The 19562-nt window shown below is 38.4% G+C and overlaps 1 protein-coding gene across 1 annotated transcript in view; it reads left to right on the forward strand.

Moving 5' to 3' along the window:
- The window catches only part of LOC147164281 (contactin-associated protein-like 5), a 145482-nt gene that overhangs the window by 83753 nt on the left and 42167 nt on the right, over nt 1-19562 (forward strand). The window contains exons 11-13 of the mRNA XM_086091070.1: nt 10329-10435; nt 13367-13486; nt 16462-16662. Coding sequence (XP_085947196.1) covers nt 10329-10435; nt 13367-13486; nt 16462-16662 — 428 coding nt within the window. The remainder of the gene's footprint in view (nt 1-10328; nt 10436-13366; nt 13487-16461; nt 16663-19562) is intronic.

Raw genomic sequence — 19562 nt, forward strand, 5'->3', positions numbered from 1 at the left:
GTGACAGTCTTCCCTCGCAGAGGTCTATGCTAACGAGCTTGCTACTCGCCGCCTGGCGTGCGGTGCGCCATCCCTCATTAGCTCGCTCAGCTGCAGGGCTGCTGAAACAGGTGCGACGGGCCGACCACCTTCGCGAAGGTCCGGATGTGACTGGGAATATTCGTAAAGATGCTGTTTTTCCTCCTCGTTAACTCCCTGGGGAATGTTGCCGCTTTCCAGCTTCTTCCCTTTTGACACAGGGACTACCAACAGATATAAATGTACGCATCATTTTTTTTAAATCCCTTTTTTCTCTCAGCTGTACCGAGAAAATTTGAATACGTTTCAAAATAATGACCCCATTAAAATTTAATAATGTTATTGTTTTATATATAGTTGGGTTCAGAATGATGGGAATTTATATATATATATATATATACACACACACACACACACACACCCCCACCCACACACACACACACATTATATAGCATCATCATAATAGCAAATAGAAAGACACAAGAAAAGTATATTTACGCAAGGATTGCTGACATATTAACAGTCATTGCACACCATTTGGATCAAAACTATAATTACTCTGGATGAGGAGGTGTTGATTTTCACATTCTACCTTAATGTCAAGTGCTAACTTTTAATCTGGATATGACATTCATTCTATTGTTAGCACCACTGTTTCATTCGTTGGTTCAATTTTACTTGAAAAGATTTGTTGAGGCTGGCTGGAATCTTCGTGGAATATTTGAGTACAGTAATGTGTTTTTTTAACTGTGCATCTTAACCTAGCGCTTTAAATAGACAATGGAATTGAACCGAATTGACTTGTAGCTTTTATTTCCATACACACAATTTGATTGGGAATACTGCGCTTGATATTCCAAATCAAAACATCGAGAAAGATCAGACGATCAACAAACTTGTAATTGAAGCCACAGTCCACTGTGAAGACAGTAAAGGTCGTGCAAGCAGGGTGGTCTTGGAATATTTCTCATGTTGGTCCTATTTAGCTACCAAGCATTCACACATATGTTATTCAGATTTGTATTCTGCACACTTTTTTGCCATGTAACAACTCCCACATAATACTTCCGATTTACACCGTTCAAATCTTAAATTGCTTCAAAAATTCACGCTTCCCAGGGTATATATCGCCTGATTTCATATTAGGTACTTACAGTATTCACACATTTTAATGTTAAATATCAACTTTTCCCTATTCATTTTCAATGGGACAGACATTCAACTTTTTCTGTCACTTTCCACGCCCACTTCCATACATACAACTTATCATCACTACCAGCTCTATGATACTGCGCAGTGGCGCAGTTGGTAAAGTGCATTGTCCAGTAATCAGCAGGTTGTGGGTTTGAATCCCACTTTTGACTGTACATTGCAATTATATCCATGGCCATTATGCTAAGTGACGTACATGTATACCAACTGACTACCATATTAGGAAATGCATTATAATTTCCCTGAAATTATTAAATACGTTAGCTTTCAGCATCAGATGACCCTTTTTCAAATAAATACGCCATTAGCTATGTTTTCGAACAAGTCAAGTTAGCCCAGTGGTTAAAGCAAGTATCTGCCATACCAGAGTACCTGGGTTCAAATTCCGCATGGATTTTTTTTTTTGTAAATTCGATGGTTGGATACCAACTGACTATCATACCAGGAAATGGATTATAATTTCACTGAAATTATTAAATGCATGTTAGCTTTCAGCATCAGATGACACTTTTAAAAATAAATACGCCATTAGCTATGATTTCAAACGTCAGTCAAGTCAGCTCAGTGGTCAGGGCAATTCCCCTCCACCATGGAGTACCTACCTGTGTTCAAATCACATTTTAGTACTTTAGTAATTTCCTGGGTTTAAACCCCGCTTGGACCACATTTTAGTACTTAAGTAATTTATCTTTCAATTTGCTTCATAAGCACATGCATCCAAATCTTAGCATTCAGCTAATAGCGTTCAGCTTTTCAGCATTCCCCACGCAATTTCTGCAGAAATTGCACTTTGTCTAGTAATGAAAAAGTATTGTTATCAGCGATACTGGACCCAATAATTCAAACCAATACAGAACTTGAGTTGACACAATAAATGCCGTTTTTGAGGTCAATACCAAAAAATTAAGCAGAATAAACATTAGTTTAATGATTGCAGAATAACAAAAACACAGCATTCAAGTTTTTTTCAGTAAATCCTAGAGTTTGTAAAGAAATGCATGGCAAAGTATTAAAAGCCTTTTTCTTTATTTTCTTAAAGGAAATGTAATATATTTTGGTAATTTTTTTTCTTTGTGTGATGATTTGGATTAGTGTGCAGTGTATGTATGGAGCTAAGGTTTTTCAGCTTAACACACTTTTTTCTAAACAGTCTGCTATTATTACACCACTGTAGGTGGGAGATGCATGTTATATTTTAGCCGACTAGGCTGCCGCCCTCCACAACAATAAATGTGTACTTTTTAACGATTGAAAAGTGAGGAAATAATTACATTTAATAACGGCAAGTGTACACTTTATGGCTTTTAGGGCTACTGCAATGTTTATGGGCCATTATGCAGCAAGAAAGTGAGGGCTAAAAGCAGCACCTAACATAGATAACTATTGTGGAGTCCTCCATTAAGGCTTATTTTTAGCTACAGTTGAGGCCACCTGTGGTGTTGGACTGCACTGCAGGTGTTCCTAATATTTTGGTGATCTTATTCAGTTGCACATGAGGGTCAACACATTAGAAACAACTATCAGCGGGATGCAGTGCAGCTCTACCTAGCTATAATGGAGGTAATGTGTCTTCCAGGAGATAAAACACATAGCATTAATCAAGCCTGGCTGCTAATGTAATGCTAATATTTCCGCTGCGGATAAGATATCCTTTGTTAATCGTGTATGGGAATTTAATGAAAAACAATGTGGCTCCTCTGGGGATTGAAGCCAGGAGATGGGACTACTGCTACTCTATGGATCCTACACACATACTGTTTAATGCCCAACTTATACCCAAAATATTACGAGAGGCGACTGGTGTGGAGTTTGCAGGTTCTCTCCGAACATACCAAGTACTCCGGTTTTCTCTCAGATCTCAAAAACATAAATTGTAGGTTAATTGAAGACTCTAAATTGTCCTTTAGGTGTGAATGTGAATTGGCATTGGACTATATGTGCCATGCGATTGGCTGGCGATCACCTCTTGTCCAAAGTCAGTTGGGAAAGGCTCTAACACAGCCAAACCCTAGTGAGGATAAAGTAGGGTGATCATAATTTGTTTTCTTAAAAACTAAAACACTCAACCCGCCCCGAGATAATAAACGCTTGACAAATGAACTTGACAAATGAAGAAATATTGACATAATTTTTTTAAGCCCAACCATTTTTGCCCCCTGCGATCAACCTTCTTGTTTGTTTTTTTAATGGAGCAGCAGCAGGGATCGAACCCACACCGCAAACACGTCTCTAGTTTGCAGAGTGGTACTAGTGAGCTTAAGACCTTATTTGAATGCTCAGGAAGTCAGATACGTAAAAAGATGAACTTTTTTAGTTTAAAAATTTTTTTACTATAAAAAATAACATGCACACACAAAACTCCTTTTGTTTCCCTTGACCCCTCTCAATCGATTTGAGAGCAGTCCGCAGCCTACCAGTTGCAATAACAACATGGTGCATTCCATCTCTTATTTGTCCCACAATGAAATCTTGGCCTTGTCATGATTTTATGAGAAAAACAAAAAACAAACAGAGGCCCAGAAAAGATGTAAAAAAAAAAAAAAAAACAGTGGACATGTCCGCATTGCGGGCAAAAGTGAACATTTGGTCACCCTAGGATAAGAGGTACAGAGAATGGATGAATGGATGGAAAAGATTAGTAGACTACTTGTACATCATTTTATTTGAATTTGTTAATGTACATTGGAGAAAAATGAATGTGTTCGTCTATAAGCTACTGAAAACAGGACTTGAAAATTCCAAGCAAAACTATTGTCATCTTGAGCATTTATTTGTGGAAAATGAGAAATGATAAATATACCCACACAAAAAAGTCCATTGTTGTCTTGCAATATTTTTTTTCAAGGGCTGTATCATAATATAACGTTTAGGAGCGGTTAATAGAAAAAAAATGGAATAAAGGACAAGATTTTTAAATATGCCCTGCGATTGGCTAGCAACCACTTCAGGGTGTACCCTGCCTACTGCCCGAAGCCAGCTGGGATAAGATCCAGTTACCCCCACCACCCCCATCCCCCCACGCCCCCCACCCCCCACCCCCACGATCCTTGTGAGGATAAGCGGTTAAGTAAATGGATGGATGAATTTTTAAATATTTTAATATGTTGTATTAAACAATATATTATACATGTCACGATGAACGGTTCCTTGAATCAATACATATTAAATGAGTATTTCATGGATTTTGAATTACGTGCCGAAAATCTTCCCAGCAAGGCGATCGCCAAGACCACACCGGATAAGATATGATAGAGCCACTTTGTTTACTTGCTGGCTGTGTGCTTGTGCATGCATGTGTTTTTTTCCCCCAACTGATTCATTTAAATTTTGTAATTCATTTGGATTATGCCATCACGTAGCATTGCTGATTTTTGTTTCTAAGCGACTAGAGGATGGCATTAACCTCTTTCAGTTCCTCTGAGGTGTGATTTTAAGCGAAAAAGACTGAGACACCTGCTAGGGAAAAAAAAGCATCACTCAAAATCCATTCAGAAAAGAGAATGAAAAGCTAACAACTAAAATCTGTTAACTCACACACACACAGAGAAGTGGAGTACTCGTGCTGGTCACCTCTCGTTCCTGTGACTTAACAGTGACAGTGGAAGACAGATGAATGCGACATAATTTAGCTTTTTCAACTGAGGCTTTATTCCATCCCATTTTATCAGCTACGCTGCCTGATATGAATAACCGCAATTGGGCTTAACATCAAGACGTTGGACTCCACTACTACTGCGAGCTACATCGCACATAAATGAGCAGTAACATGTTATGTCACCGAAGCGACCAAGCGTTACGCTGCCGGATATGAATAACAGCGATCAGGGTTAGCTTCAAGACTTTAGCTTTAAGCTAACGTTGGACTCCTCCGCTACCACTTCACTGCTCATGGATGAGCAGTGACACAATACGTTACTGGAGTATTGGGTGTAACGCGGCAGGGTTTGGTGGTTTCGATAACAAAATATGGACAATCCATAACACTTGGCAGCTCTGAAGATGGTAAAGCTCACTCCTCACTTGTCTCACTACATTTAATTTAAGATAGCCGTCAGTATAACACCATCGGACTCTGTAACATATCTACAAGATCGATGAAATTATGAGGCATGTTTTGCATGAGTTTTCTGCTTTAAACACTGCTGTGACCTTGGCTTTTGTGTACTATGAGGCTACTTCAGTTAAACAATAAAAACGTAATTGTTACTCTTCCCCTTGCCATTATTCAATCGTGGTGGAGGGGTTTGTGTGTGCCAATGATCCTATAAGGTAAGTCACCAAACAGGTGCTAGGTGGGTCCCAAACAAAGCACATCTATGAACCCCCCCACGGACAAAAACATTTGAAGATGTTTAGCCATGCGCAGAAACAGGTCACTTGGAGTTGGACCTCAATGACCAGCGTCAGCTGACCGGCCAGCGTCTGGCCATGAGGTAATGTGGATCTCCCTTCCTGTGAGCTTACCACCTGTGGAAGGGACCAAGGAGAGCATGAACATAGAGAGCCGGGTGGCGGGCAAAGGTAGGGGGACATCGGCGGTCTGGCTCTAGGGACTTGGGATGTCACCTCTCTGGCTGGGAAGAAGAATGAGCTGGTGTATGGGGTCGAGAAGTTCTGACTAGATGCAGTCGGGCTCACCTCAACACACAGCTTGGTACTAGTCCTCTTGAGAGAGGTTGAACTGTATCTCACATTAGACTTGACCCTGTTGAGAGGCATCAACATACTTATTGCCCCCAGCTCAGTGCCTGTATGGTGGGATTCACCCAAGTGGACAACAGGTCAGGATAGCCTTCCGTGTGCTGTTCACCAAGGCATTGACAGTGAGACTTGGAAGGGTGTTATTGGGATTTGTGTTGTCTGTGAGATTTGTAATGTTGTTTCTATCATTAAAACAGGCGGTCAGAGGGAGTGATGTCATTCTTGTGGTGTGTTTTACTCACTCAGTCAACTAAACAGATGTTAGTGACTTCACTGTGACCAACAATGCATGCTGGGTATTGCAGGGAACGGCAGACTCAATCCATCTGTGTCTCTCAAGACAACGACAGGAATAGCTCGTAATTAAGCCGCAATCCGATAGCTGTGTCGTTTCTGACGCCTCACTTGGGCGAAAGTGTTTGAAATTACAGATGTGTGCTTTGAAAACAAGAGATCATATCAATCAAGAGGATGTAGGACTTACTCATTGTGTTGAAATCCAATAGGCGGCTCTTGGGGTGTCAAGGTGAGGGGAATTCTCTTAACAAGATCAGCCTTTTATCAAAACTGGACAAGGACACTGTGTGAATTATTGTGCTTTTTTTGGGTACTTTTTTTTTTTTAGCTGTGCTCCAAATGGGAGAATAAAGAATGATAGTAAAGAGGGATCCTGCGGATTTGGTGCAAGGGCCAGCGTGAATAAACAAACAATGGAGTTTATGCTCCAGAGAACAAAGAAACTGAGCAGTATTTATTACTTATAGTAATTTTTTTGATAACAATAAGTAGATATCCCCAAAAATGTCTAAATGAACTTGTGTGGCTTGCCCTGTTTTTTCATCGGCAGATGTTGATGTGCTGGAGCTGATTGAGATGCTTTGAATGGTAACATGCAAACAGTTTGCATGCTGGCATTTAACAAGATAGCCACCTGATAACAGAATGAACTATGGAAGCTCAATAGGTACTTTACGTCATGCCATTAGTGAGTAGAGAAGCAGTGAAGCACTAAGAATGATAACGATCAAAAGTTGAATATTGTAAATTGATGTGGCTAAAAGGCATATTCTGGATTGTATGGCAATGTATAATACATTTAAATCCTGTGAACAAGACACATTTTTTTCCATATAAAATCGTCCCACTATACTATACACAGAATCATAAAAAATCACCCCAAATTTTTTACATCAAGCTATAAGTCAAGCTATAAGCAGCAAAAATAGTTCATGCTATCCATGACGGAACACGCAGAATGTAGTAATACACTGACTTTCGTGCCTTGGTCCCTTTTATTTTGAAGTTCTTCCCGGCAGCGTGTCACAGCGTGACCAGACTTTACTTGTTTTTTTTAGTCACTCTGGTTGTGGTGTCTTGCAAACTTTTGCCACGAATGTCACATCAACAACACAACGTTGTCAGTCGTGAAATCAAGTTTATTGCTAATTAAGGACACCAAAAACCTTCCATGCTGACATTATTGGATTATACGGCGCCTGTTGCCAGCTGCGGCTCCAGGGTTAGCCGTTAGTTGTGTATTATATTTTACACGGGATTTAACTGTAATCAGCGGTCAAGGGGAAAAAAAGGTATTGTTTGATTTTGTATAAGTTCACAAAACTTAAATGGAAAATGATGACGTTTAAGGTCCCTATTTTAGGAAATGAGGCAACTTACCAAAAGTTAAAAAAACCAACAAACAAACAAAAAACATTTGAATCATCACAGTTATTCAATTATCCCTAGATATCATGTGACTATGATGCCCTATAAACTGAAAGCAGTATAAGGGATGACATCAAAACAACTTTTGGCTTCTTGCACCAAAATACCTATCCGATGTTAGTTCATTACAAAATGTATGAATGTTACATTGGAGTAATCAGTTGCATCTTCAAAATATCCATCCATCCATTTTCTATATCTTGTCTGTTCCGGGTCGCTATCCTAGCTTGCCTAAAGGCAGGATTAACCTTGGGCTTGGGTAGGCAGACAATCAATGACACACACATTCACACAACATCAGTCAGGCCTCCACGAAAGTTAAGCGACTGAAACCTTTCATAATGGGTTTATATTATATTTTTACAGTATATAAGGCTTTCCCCGCCGGGCCTGGGGTTCTGGATTACTGCCCCTCCCCCAGTGCTCCCTCCTCTCCTTCCCTTCCCAGTGTTCCGCCCTTCAACGCGGCTGGAGGTGGGGTCTGCGTTGCTATGCCCCATCCCCCCGGCGCCGATTCGTGGGGGCGGGGATAGATAGATAGATAGATAGATAGATAGATAGATAGATAGATAGATAGATAGATAGATAGATAGATAGATAGATAGATAGATAGATAGATAGATAGATAGATAGATAGATAGATAGATAGATAGATAGATAGATAGATAGACAGATAGATAGATAGATAGATAGATAGATAGATAAATAAATTAATATAATTCTATCAACATAACTTTTTTTTTTTTCATCACCAAGAAACACACTGCAGTTCCAATACAAGAAAATGTATTTACTCAAGAATTGCTGACATTTTAACAGCCATCGCGCACCATATGGATCAAAACTATAATTAGTTCAGATGAGGTGTTTTAAGCTTCATTTTCTACCTTAATGTCAAGTGCTAACTTTTACCTGTATCATACTTGATCAACTGCCTAATCTGAATATGACATTTTATTCTATTGAATGAAACACTAAGTATTCTTAAAGCATAAAACATGAAGCACAATAATAATTATATGCAATCTGTTCCATTATAGATGTTTTGTTTTTTCATATAGGAAATAATGGCAATAATCTGTCTAGGGCCAAACTGTTGCCTTCACATTTTTTTACTAACCGTGCATGCCATGTTTGAAGTCACATTCATTAAGTTATATTCTTAGTGATTAAATATATGTATTTAATTTAACCAAGTACCGTACCATAAAGATAAATAAAAACAAATTAACCTAATTATCAGTCATCCTTTGAAGATGCCTGACAGACATGTAATTAAAAGTAATGGATAGCAAAATAACATTTTAATGCTAGTCGTTATGCAGTCTGCTTTTTATGCCAGCTTATGCTTGGCAAATATAATAATAAACTGTTACGCAAGTCTACAAATACATTAACCAACATTAATCGTAAAATGTTTACACACTTTCCTAACATTGATGATTAACGTGTAATCTGGCAATGAGTCTTGCAGATACACTTGTCTCATTTTATTAAACATTATTGATTGTCACAAGTCGACCACTGTTAATAATAAACTTAAAAACAACAATTGGTCTTAGCTTCAATGGCATATACCAGAGGTGCAAAATCCAGGTCCAGAAAGTAAAAACCCTACCACCGTTTGGCTTTAGCCTCAGGTGCTAGTTAGCTAGCTCTTTAGCTAGCTCCCACGGTGCTCGTTTACCTGCTAGGGAGCTAGCTAGTGTTAACATTATTAACATTGTTTTACTGTTTCGATTTATATTTTAACCGTTTTGATTTTAGTTAGAGCTGTGTAATAATAAGACAACAGTTAATTGATATGTTATTCAATCTATAGTCCATTGTTCTCTTCTCTGGGAAAGGAATGGCTAGTAAGGTTTCTGAGTTATCTAAATGAGGAATGTTTGGAAGTGCACGCAGAGGTATGTCCATAAATTACCTGGTCCAGGAGGTGCCGGGACCAATTGTTTACCCACATATGGAGTGGACTAAGATAGGAACTGAAGTTGTATTATCTGTTTGTGTATTTCACTCTGACAACAAGGACAGGATGACAGGGGGAGAGTATTTTTTGTAAACACTGCTTTTGTATAAGTGAGGAGGAGCGGAGAGAGAAGGGCACATTTTGCGACCACTTCTGATTCAGCAAGGGTCCAAAGTGGCTTTAGAAATTTCTAAATAATAAAGCTTGCAAGAAACCTCTTCACTAGATCTCAACTTTGAGTTTTATTTCAACACGCAAGAAAACAGAGAATTGTTTTCTAACACTAGCTAGCTAGTACTAGGGGCTAAAGCCAAACTGTGGCAGGGTTTTTACTTTCTGGACCTGGATTTTGCACCTCTGGCAACATATTACATAATGTAATGTGAAGGGGAGTCATGTCCTTTATGTCATTTGTCAACCGTTAAAATTAAAACATTTAAACAATAAAACAAACTATTCACATTAATAATGAGTAACTAGTTTATGTTGTGCTCGTTGAATAAGACTTGCTCTGGCCACCCGATTCGAGGATGAAAAATGCTGACGTCAACGAGGGCCAGCTCTCAGGCCTTGTGATGATAAATGTGAAATCTGAATGGTCAAAGAACTGCCTCACAGTCTTATTTGTAATATACTTTACATTGGCAGCATACTGTATGACCGACATTTTTTAATGTGTTGCTGTGCTGGTGTTGTGTGGCAGGTGTGTTCCCAACAAGTGCGAGCACGGTGGACTTTGCTCGCAGACGTGGAGCACCTTTTCTTGTGAATGCTCCGGAACAGGCTACTCGGGGGCGACCTGTCACGACTGTGAGTTGCTTTCATTTTTGTCACCTTCCTAGCTGCCTGTTCAGATCTACATTCCCCGTTGCCGCTTTATTTTTGCTGTTTGGGTTTTGACATCAAAAGATCAACACTCCAGCATTTATGTACAGCTCTTTACATCTCGATCAGTGACATTATTTGGAACAAAACACCACCTTTCTAAATGAGCAAAAGTAGGGGTTCCCAACCACCGGTCCACGGCCTCATTTGGTACCGGGCCAGACAGAGAGACAGAAAAACAAAAAAGTATTTTTATATTTTCATATATAGTGTATAAATTAACTTTTGCTCCCAGAAGCTATGTCATTCCGTCAACAGCGAGACATAGTAACAAATCCGGATTGTACTTGGTAAGATGACTTTGTGGGTTTGTTGTGCAGGCAATAAATAGCATTTATGTATTTTTTAGACTTCCCTACTCTTTTGACATATTTGTTGTTGTTGTTGTTTTTAATATTTATATATTGACAATCTGTATCATCACCTTGACATTTGCCATGCAGATGCCTGTATCTCTTGCTCCAGAATACTGATTCACTTATTTTTATGCTGCCAAACACAAACCTCTTTTCTTTTCTTTTTTTCAATGTGTGTGATGGAACATGACAGACGGGAGCATCCCTTGAATTAAAAATAGGCAGAAATGAGTATGTATTAAAAGCACGGCCACCGTGGATGACAGGTGAGAATAAATAAAGCATCTTTCTGAGAGGCACATATAGGTTACATTTTTCAAATCCTGATACTTCCACTCTTATCTGCTGCTCACTTAAGTAGCGTAAACTCAAGTGACCCCTAAAAGCAAAACTTTTCCCACTAGTGGCTGCTAGGAAAAGCCAGGAACGTTGCTAAATTAATGCACGCCACTTGGGGGCAAAATCATTTCGTTTGAAAAATCCAAAACATGTATTAGCAAAGCCTTGAAATTATTGCACTTTGTGGCCACAGCATTAGAAACACTTGCACACTTGATTGGTGTGTCTAATTGTGGGAATGATGAAGCACTTTTGTTTGCCATGAACAAACTCCAACATAATACTTTAATACAATTTACACTGATTAAATTTTAACTTGCTTCAAAAATTCACACCACCCGGGGCATATATCGTCTGATTCCACATTACTTACAGTATTCGCACAATTTAATGTTAAATATCAACTTTTCCCCATTCATTTTCAATGGGTACCACTTTCCATGCCCACTTCCATACATACAACTGATCATCATTGCCAGTTGTCTGATACTGCTATCAGGGAAATGGATAATAATTTATCTGAAATGGTTAAATCCCACCCTAGACAGATTCCCATTCAAGTTTTCTTTTTATTCATTTGTCATTTAACTACAATTAAAAATGTGTAATTTTCACATAATTTATCTTTCATTTTACTTCATAAACACATGCATTCAAATCATAGCATTCCCGCGCAATTTCTGCAGAAATTGCACTTTGTCTAGTTTTTAGAGGTTTTTTTTTTCCAAGCCCCTAAACATCCAAAATATTTGAAACAGCTCATAGGGCAGTTCTATGACCACAATAATTTGTATACAGTGAAACCAATAAAGTGAAATAATCCTATTTCATGATTCGATTATAAGCTACAACTGTAAACTGAATACACAGAAAATACCCTAAATGGAGAGTAATGGATAGTCCAAATGTAATTGTCATGTCACTTTCATGCTAGCTGTTTAGCTTCATGCTATTTATATCTCCTTGGTAAAATGAAATTGTGTATGTAATATTTATATAACGAATTATCACTTCTGTGGTGGCATCTCAACAAAGAAAAAACAAATCACATGTTCTGACGCTGTAAATTCCATTGAATGTCATTATATAATGCTCTGGCTACAAGTATTTTAAATGCATCTGTATAATATAAGATTAATGCAGTTTTGTGTTTGTTCTTACTGAAGCTTGCAGTTTGCCAGTTACTTTAAAAAAAAAAAAAATAATTATTATGTGAAACTGCCCATCATCTCCCAGCTTGGAGTAGAAAAAGAAACAACTCCTGGATCAACATCAAAAATCACCTCAAGTCTTCCCTGGCTTAATGCCAGGAGCTTTCATCTTAATACGCTCAGAACTTTTTGGATACATCTTGTTCAAACAACAAACAAAAAGCTCCTTGCCAAATAAATGTAAATGTAAAATGTTTTGATGCTGAAGCTTCCCAGCTGAGTATACAGCCATTACAAGTGAACATCAACATTACCTTCTATTAGGCTGTGCATGTCCTATTTTGTATAGTCATTCTCCATGAGAATGTTTGCTTCTTTAAGTGCAGCAACATTAGGTATACCTGCATAAAGGTGAGGCAGCCCTCAGAATGACGCAATCTATTTCAACACAACAGCAATCTACAATTGCAAAAATACAATGCCGGTCATTTGTGTCCCATATCTAAGAAATTAACATTGGATGTATATGTCAAAAGTAATTGTAAAAACTATAAAACTATTTGTCATTGACTTTTTGAATCATTGAGTTTTTCCCCCACCCTTCTTCCTCATTTTTCTTTTTTTCTATCTAAGAAACTTGAGGCACCGTCTAGTGAACCGCCAGGCTTCCTGTTCCATGAAGACAAATTCCTTGTGTGTTTTTAAGAAATCTGATTCTGATTCTCATAATGAGGTTTGCAAATTGTGGCTTGTGGGTGTACGCGCTGTACATAGTACTAGTTTCTCTATTGCTATTCTTCAATTGCAAGTACAGTATATAAAACTCATTAGCAGGCGCTGCCCTCTTTCAAACTTGGTGTACAAAGACAGAGGTCAGCCACAAAGTAGCCGTAGAAGATATAGATCAGGAAACGTTCGATGAAATCACATCAGGGTCATAAAGTCCTTGTATTATTTTTCATTTTGAGTTAATGGGACTATTAGAGTTTAAAATAGTTCTACCTTTTCAGCCATCTACGAGTCATCCTGCGAAGCCTATAAACTGACCGGCGGCTCCTCTGGCTTCTATTCCATCGACCCAGATGGCAGCGGGCCCCTAGGGGCCACGCAGGTGTACTGTAACATGACAGGTGAGGACTCCCGTGACGAGGACAACATGATTCCAGATCTTAAAGTGTTCAGTGTTTGTTTTTTTTTTGGGGGGGGTAATAAACCAAGGACAGAATTTGGACAAATTGTATATTAAAATACTTAAGAAACATTTGAATAAATACAACACTGTTTCTCACATATATTGTCAAAAAAACAATTTATAATAATATATTTATTTATTTATTTGTATCTATGTATTTATTTATGTTGGCAAAAACTTGAAGTTAGAGTGCAGCTTGTGCACTGTGCAGTAGGACGATCATTTTTATTTTTTGGGGGGGTACAAAAGAACATTTTTACACATGTAAAAATATTAAGCCCGAAAAAAGAAAAAAAAGAAACACTATGTTCTTTTTGGACCAAACAGAATTTCTAATAATATATATTTATTTATTTATTTATGTTGGCAAAAACTTGAAGTTGGAGTGCAGCATTTGCAATGTGCAGTAGGACGATCATTTATTATTATTTTTTGGTACAAAACAACAAAATGTTACATAAAGAACAAATACAAAAATCTTAAGACAAATACAAAAATATGTAAACACTATAATTATGCAAGTTCCTTTTGGATGAAGCAAAATTTTTAAAGTTTAAAAAAGGTGCAAATTTATACATTTAAACAACTCCAAAAAATGTATTCAGAATAATTTTCTTTTTTTTACGATTATGCTGATTTTGTAATTGTGGAGTGTAAGAATTTAAATTGTAATTGAATTTCGATTAATTGCACAGCCCGACAGGCCAGAAAATGTCTCAACTTCGCAAAGTTAGATGCACCGCAGGAGACAATATGCTACTGTCTCTTCTGTCTTTTTTTTTTTTTTGGTCTTAGCTTTACTTCCGATCCCTCGACTTGACCTCAATTATCCAAATACATCCCGGATGCAAATAGCTCTCAGCATGACGACCTGATATGCATAATCATGACGTGAGTGGGGATTTTCTCTAAGAAAGAGTAAACATGCACACACCATGTACTGCAAGCACAGTTAAGATGGACTCCTTGTCTAATTTTACTGTACAAACAAAGGATTAGCTAGTTAGAAATATTGTTTGTTTGCTATTTTCTTTCTTAGTTTTCATAAGGAGGATTGCAGGAGGGGCGGGGGTGTACTGACAGGTGCAGAGGGGAATTAATTAGGTTTTGCAGGGATGGTAAATGTCAGCGAATGCCCAGATGGGCCTCGTCTGTGATGCTGAGATATGTCTGCATTACAAGCTAGCGTCATCCTCCAGGCTGGAGTACAAGCAATTTATGGTGACATTCACTAAGTATATCCAGGATGATTTACAGATTTGTATTTATTATTAGATAACACATAGAAAAAGACAATTCGGTCCTGTCGAAGAATGAGTAACGAACCGCAACACTGAATGTGTTACTGTTGCACTTTCCTTTTTCTTTTTCTAAGGGTTATTTATGATGACCGGCAACTTGATTCGAAAAGATACACAAAGTTTAATGCACATGCACATATGTGTATGTGTGTGTGTATATAATTATGCAGTCATATCAGTATTTATAACTGCCACCTAGCACAATTGAAATAATCAAGAGATTTTCAATCGGACCGATACCCATAATTATTGTATTGGTCAGATTATTTGGAGGTTTCGGATGAGTTCAAACCTTTGGTCCGCGAAATGTTATGTGTTTTCAATGAACAGTGTTTGGAATATCCAAAAATTACGACGGCATATTCGTAGAAATATATATTTTTTAGAGCGTGGGGGCAATATTCCGAAAAAAAACTCGTAAATTTGCCACTTTTATAAAGTGACAAAATTGTGACTTTATAAAGTGGCAGATTTTTAAGAAAAAAATACACAGAAACTTACGAGAAATACATTTGGGTAATACTCGGATGTTTGTGCCAATACTTTTCGGTCGACTTTTCAAATGTGGAGATAGTAATTGCTTTAGCAGATATTAACCATATGATATTAAGCATTCACTCTTTGAAGCGTTTGATACTGCCAGCGACAAAGACGCCTTGCTTTCTAAAGGTCCACACCCTCACGATCAAGCATTTAAGTTCATTTTAAAACATAAATATTTACTTGTACATTTATGTTTCCAGAATTATTATTTACACATTCTTACATTTTGGTATTTTTTTGGACATCAAAGTTGATGTGTCGAATCTGCTGCTCTCCGTCATTTAGTCACTTGCATTTACCTCAAGTATGCTAGCTTCTGATTGGTTAGTGTTAGTCAGCTAGTAGGGGATCAGGAAATGTCGCTCTAGCTGCCGTGTATGAGTTAAGTTTAAATTAAGAATGAATCCGTCTCCATCCTGCCTTTTCATTTTATAAACAGCAATATAGCAACACTTTGTGTATTTCTTGAGTTTTACTCTTGCAAATCTGCCACTTTATAAACTCGCAAAAAAGTCTTTGATAATGAGCTTTTTTTCGAGGAATATTGCCCCCCACCCTCTAAAAATATGTATATTTATACGTGGCCTTAATACGCCATCGTAAAAAATGACTCGAGATTGTGAAAATGCTTTGTTACACCTTATACAAAGTCATAAACCATCCCGTGAGATTGGGCCTGGGTGAGAACCATTCACCAAAAGACAATGTAATATACACCGCAGCTGTCAGTTCACTCGACACCTCTCTCTGCTGGCAGTCGTTACAAGATTCATGACCAATTAATTTATGAGTGGACTGCAGAATTAGATGGTGCAACTGAGCCGAGTAATCACATTTGAAGCGTAGCGTTATAAAACACACAGCTGCACTGTGTGCAGATTTAAAAAAAACGCTAGATGGGAAGGTTAATTATTTAATAGAAGTGACTCGGTGAGTCAGACCTGCAGCAGTAATTTAATTGTTGTTCTGAAACACAAACCTGCTTGAAAATGTATATTTTTATTTGTAGGGAAATTTGTAGAAGTTGTTTGAAATGTGTTTGTGGTCTCACATAAACTTGTTTTTGTAGAAGAGAAAGTTTGGACGGTATTGGCCCACAACAGCACCTCTCCAGTCCGAGTCCAGACCTCATCACTGCAGAGACCTCACATCATGGTGCTCGACTACGGCGCCTCACCGGAGCAACTGCACACAATCGTGTCGAGGTCAGAGCACTGCCAACAAGAGGTGGTTTACAACTGCAAGAGGTCCCGTCTCTTTAACACAAAAGGTGAAGATTGTTTTGTTAATCTGATGACATTGTACCATTTCTGTCTTAATACCCTTATTACTGTAGTTTAATATGGCAGCTCTTAAATTCATGCAACTCAATCAGGAAGAAGATGACTTTGTGTAACACAAATACGAAGCACATAACTTCATGTAACCCATTCAATTACTTTCTGTAATCCCAATGGGAAGCACTTTAGTTCAGGTATCCCAAACAGAAAGAACCTGATTAACTGTAATCCAACCAGGAAGCACCTTACTCAGTCTGACCCAATCAGGAGGTACTTGACTTTCTGTAACCCAGCCAGGACGAACCTGACTTCCTGTAACCTCATAGCGAAGTAACCTACTTCTTTTAACACCACCAGGCAGTACATTACTTATTTTATCCCAATCAGGAAGCATGTTTCTTTCTACAATCCAATCAGGAAAGCACTTTTGTTGTTGTAACACAGTCAGGAAGCACTTAAATTCCAGTGTCAAAAACAGAAAAAAACTGACTTCTGGTAATCTAATCGAGAAGCACCTTACTCAGTCAAACCCAATCAGGAGGTACTTGACTTTCTCTAACCAATCAGGAAAAATCTGACTTCCTGTAACCAGATAATTTCTTCTGATACTTATTTTTGCATTTTTGCTATCCTATCTGAGTGAGATGATGCGAAAGTCAGTAAAAAAATGTTTGGGAAAGGTGCCTGTATCTGTCCTTTATGCCACCTTCAGCAAAGGTTACTCCTGACCAACCTTTACAAAAGGAAAGGAGTTCAAATTACCCACAATTCTTTCTTGCGGCAATATTTAAAGCAACAGTGCAGTGCACCGACATTGTTGACAGACGAGATGTTCAAGCAAAGATGTTCATGCCTCACACTCAAGACTTAAAATGATTTAAAAAACACAGAAGGACTTAATACATTCATGTAATGAAATCAGGTAGTACTCCCTATATCTTAAGCTTTACTTAATCAATCAAATGGCACTTTGATCGCTGTAATACAATTAGATACTGGTTTCTACCCAAAAGGCAAATCAAGCAACACTATTTCATAGTCAATACTTAATCACTTAGCTCATTTAAACCTCAAAACGTATAATTACGGTTTTTAATACTTTGTCCTTCACTCCCAAAAACGTAGTTACACGGTTTTTAATGTTTTTTTATGCTAGAGCAGAGGTGGGCATCGAGGACTTGAAGCAATGGTAGTTATTTTAAAAACGGCCAGCAGGTGGCAGCAGAGTATAAGAGATCAGCCAGGGCCATGTTGCAACAAGCTCTTTTTGCCAGTGTGTTCAACAGGTTTGTGAATAATGATGAAACTTTGCTATATTCTAATGCTAATTGCTGCAAAACGGAAACAGATACAATACGATTTTCTGATGAAAGAGGAGACTCTAATCTTTCTTTTGGTTCCATGTTTTTATAGCAATAGAACACAATATTCTGTGGGCCTTGCAAAATCTGTCAAAATCCAGTAAAACAGCCGGGAGTGAAGGGGGTTGCTTCAGGGGAAATGGCTGGCAGTGAACGAGTTAACAGGTTACTTCCTGTGTAAACCAGTCAGGAAGCATCTTAAGTCAAGTCAGGAAACATTGTAACCACCCTTGTAACCAAATCAGAAGACACTATTCCCAGAGAACACTTCACTCTCCTGTGCCCAATGAGGAATGCTGAGAAATCAAGTAGTTGTATTATTTTTACCATTAACCAACAGGGTAGTATTTAACTCACGATAATACTCTCCTAATCCATCTTTCACTATGCCAACCAGGAAGTGGTTTGCTCAGGAATAGCATAAATCAAGTCTGCATTTCAATGAAATCAAAACCTATTCTTCCTAGGTTGGATTGGGACACGCTGTGACCCATACCGCTTGATGCAGAGTCGACAGGGGAGAAAGTTCTAGCTCCAAAAACCCGGTTGCTTAGTTGTATGTAAAGATGCCTTTGCTTCAGAATCTCCCATGGAGCTATTCCAAAACGTATCTTTGTGTCTTGCTTGATTGAAACTTGAAGACACAAAGAACATTTCTGTGCCAGGTAAGCACTCTCCCTCCGACAGTATCAAGCGACTTTATGGACGTTTATCGCGTTAATTTACAGGAAAGACAATCAACAACAGCTGTTGCAACCAGCCTGCCGGGTTTACAGATGCCTTCCTGTGCCAAGAACATCTGAGCTCGCATCCAGGCAAACTCTGCTTGCTGAGTCGAGGAGGCTGGATTACGTGACCTCCTTCTGCCAGCTTTCCCTTCAGCCTCTGCTGTTCACTTAAGATGCAGATGTTGTTCCGACATTTAACGTCCGTGCTGCTAAGCTCGACTGTGGTAGATTCAAGTAGCAGGTGTTCCTCGCCTCGTCTCGTCTGTAATGACTGACGTTCGTCAGTGGGGGCCATGCGGTCGTCATTAAGACAACAGCGAAGAAGTAATTACTTTCCAGAATACCGCCAACATCCTGCTGCTATATTTAGAGTTATTGTGCAAGTGCTGAGAATCGAGCATTCACCCTAATGATATTGTGTGTCACAAACTGATTTTTCTTCTACTTATTGTGCAAATCCCGGATTGCCGTTGTGCATATGAAAATATCTTATTCTTCCTCTTGTTTTTGTTGGGCTTGATAGCAGCTCAGTTTCTTTAATTCATTGAAAAAAGATTAAAGAACTTTGGCTATTTAGATGAAACACTTTTCAAAAGTATATCCAAAATCAAGGTGAGAAACGCAAAGGTACTACGGCATTGCTTCAGGTTGTTTACTGAGAGTCCAAACGGCTGTGATGTCATCATCTATGCCGCTCACAGCCATTAGAGGGCATATTTAGGTGCTAGTTGAGGGTTGCATCCTAGGGATAACACTTTTTGAGGGGGGAAAATAAATATATATTCTTCTTATATATATATA

The sequence above is a fragment of the Leptonotus elevatus genome, chromosome 12, assembly GCF_054856555.1.
Source record: "Leptonotus elevatus isolate MCC_2025b chromosome 12, RoL_Lele_1.0, whole genome shotgun sequence".
NCBI lineage: Eukaryota > Metazoa > Chordata > Actinopteri > Syngnathiformes > Syngnathidae > Leptonotus > Leptonotus elevatus.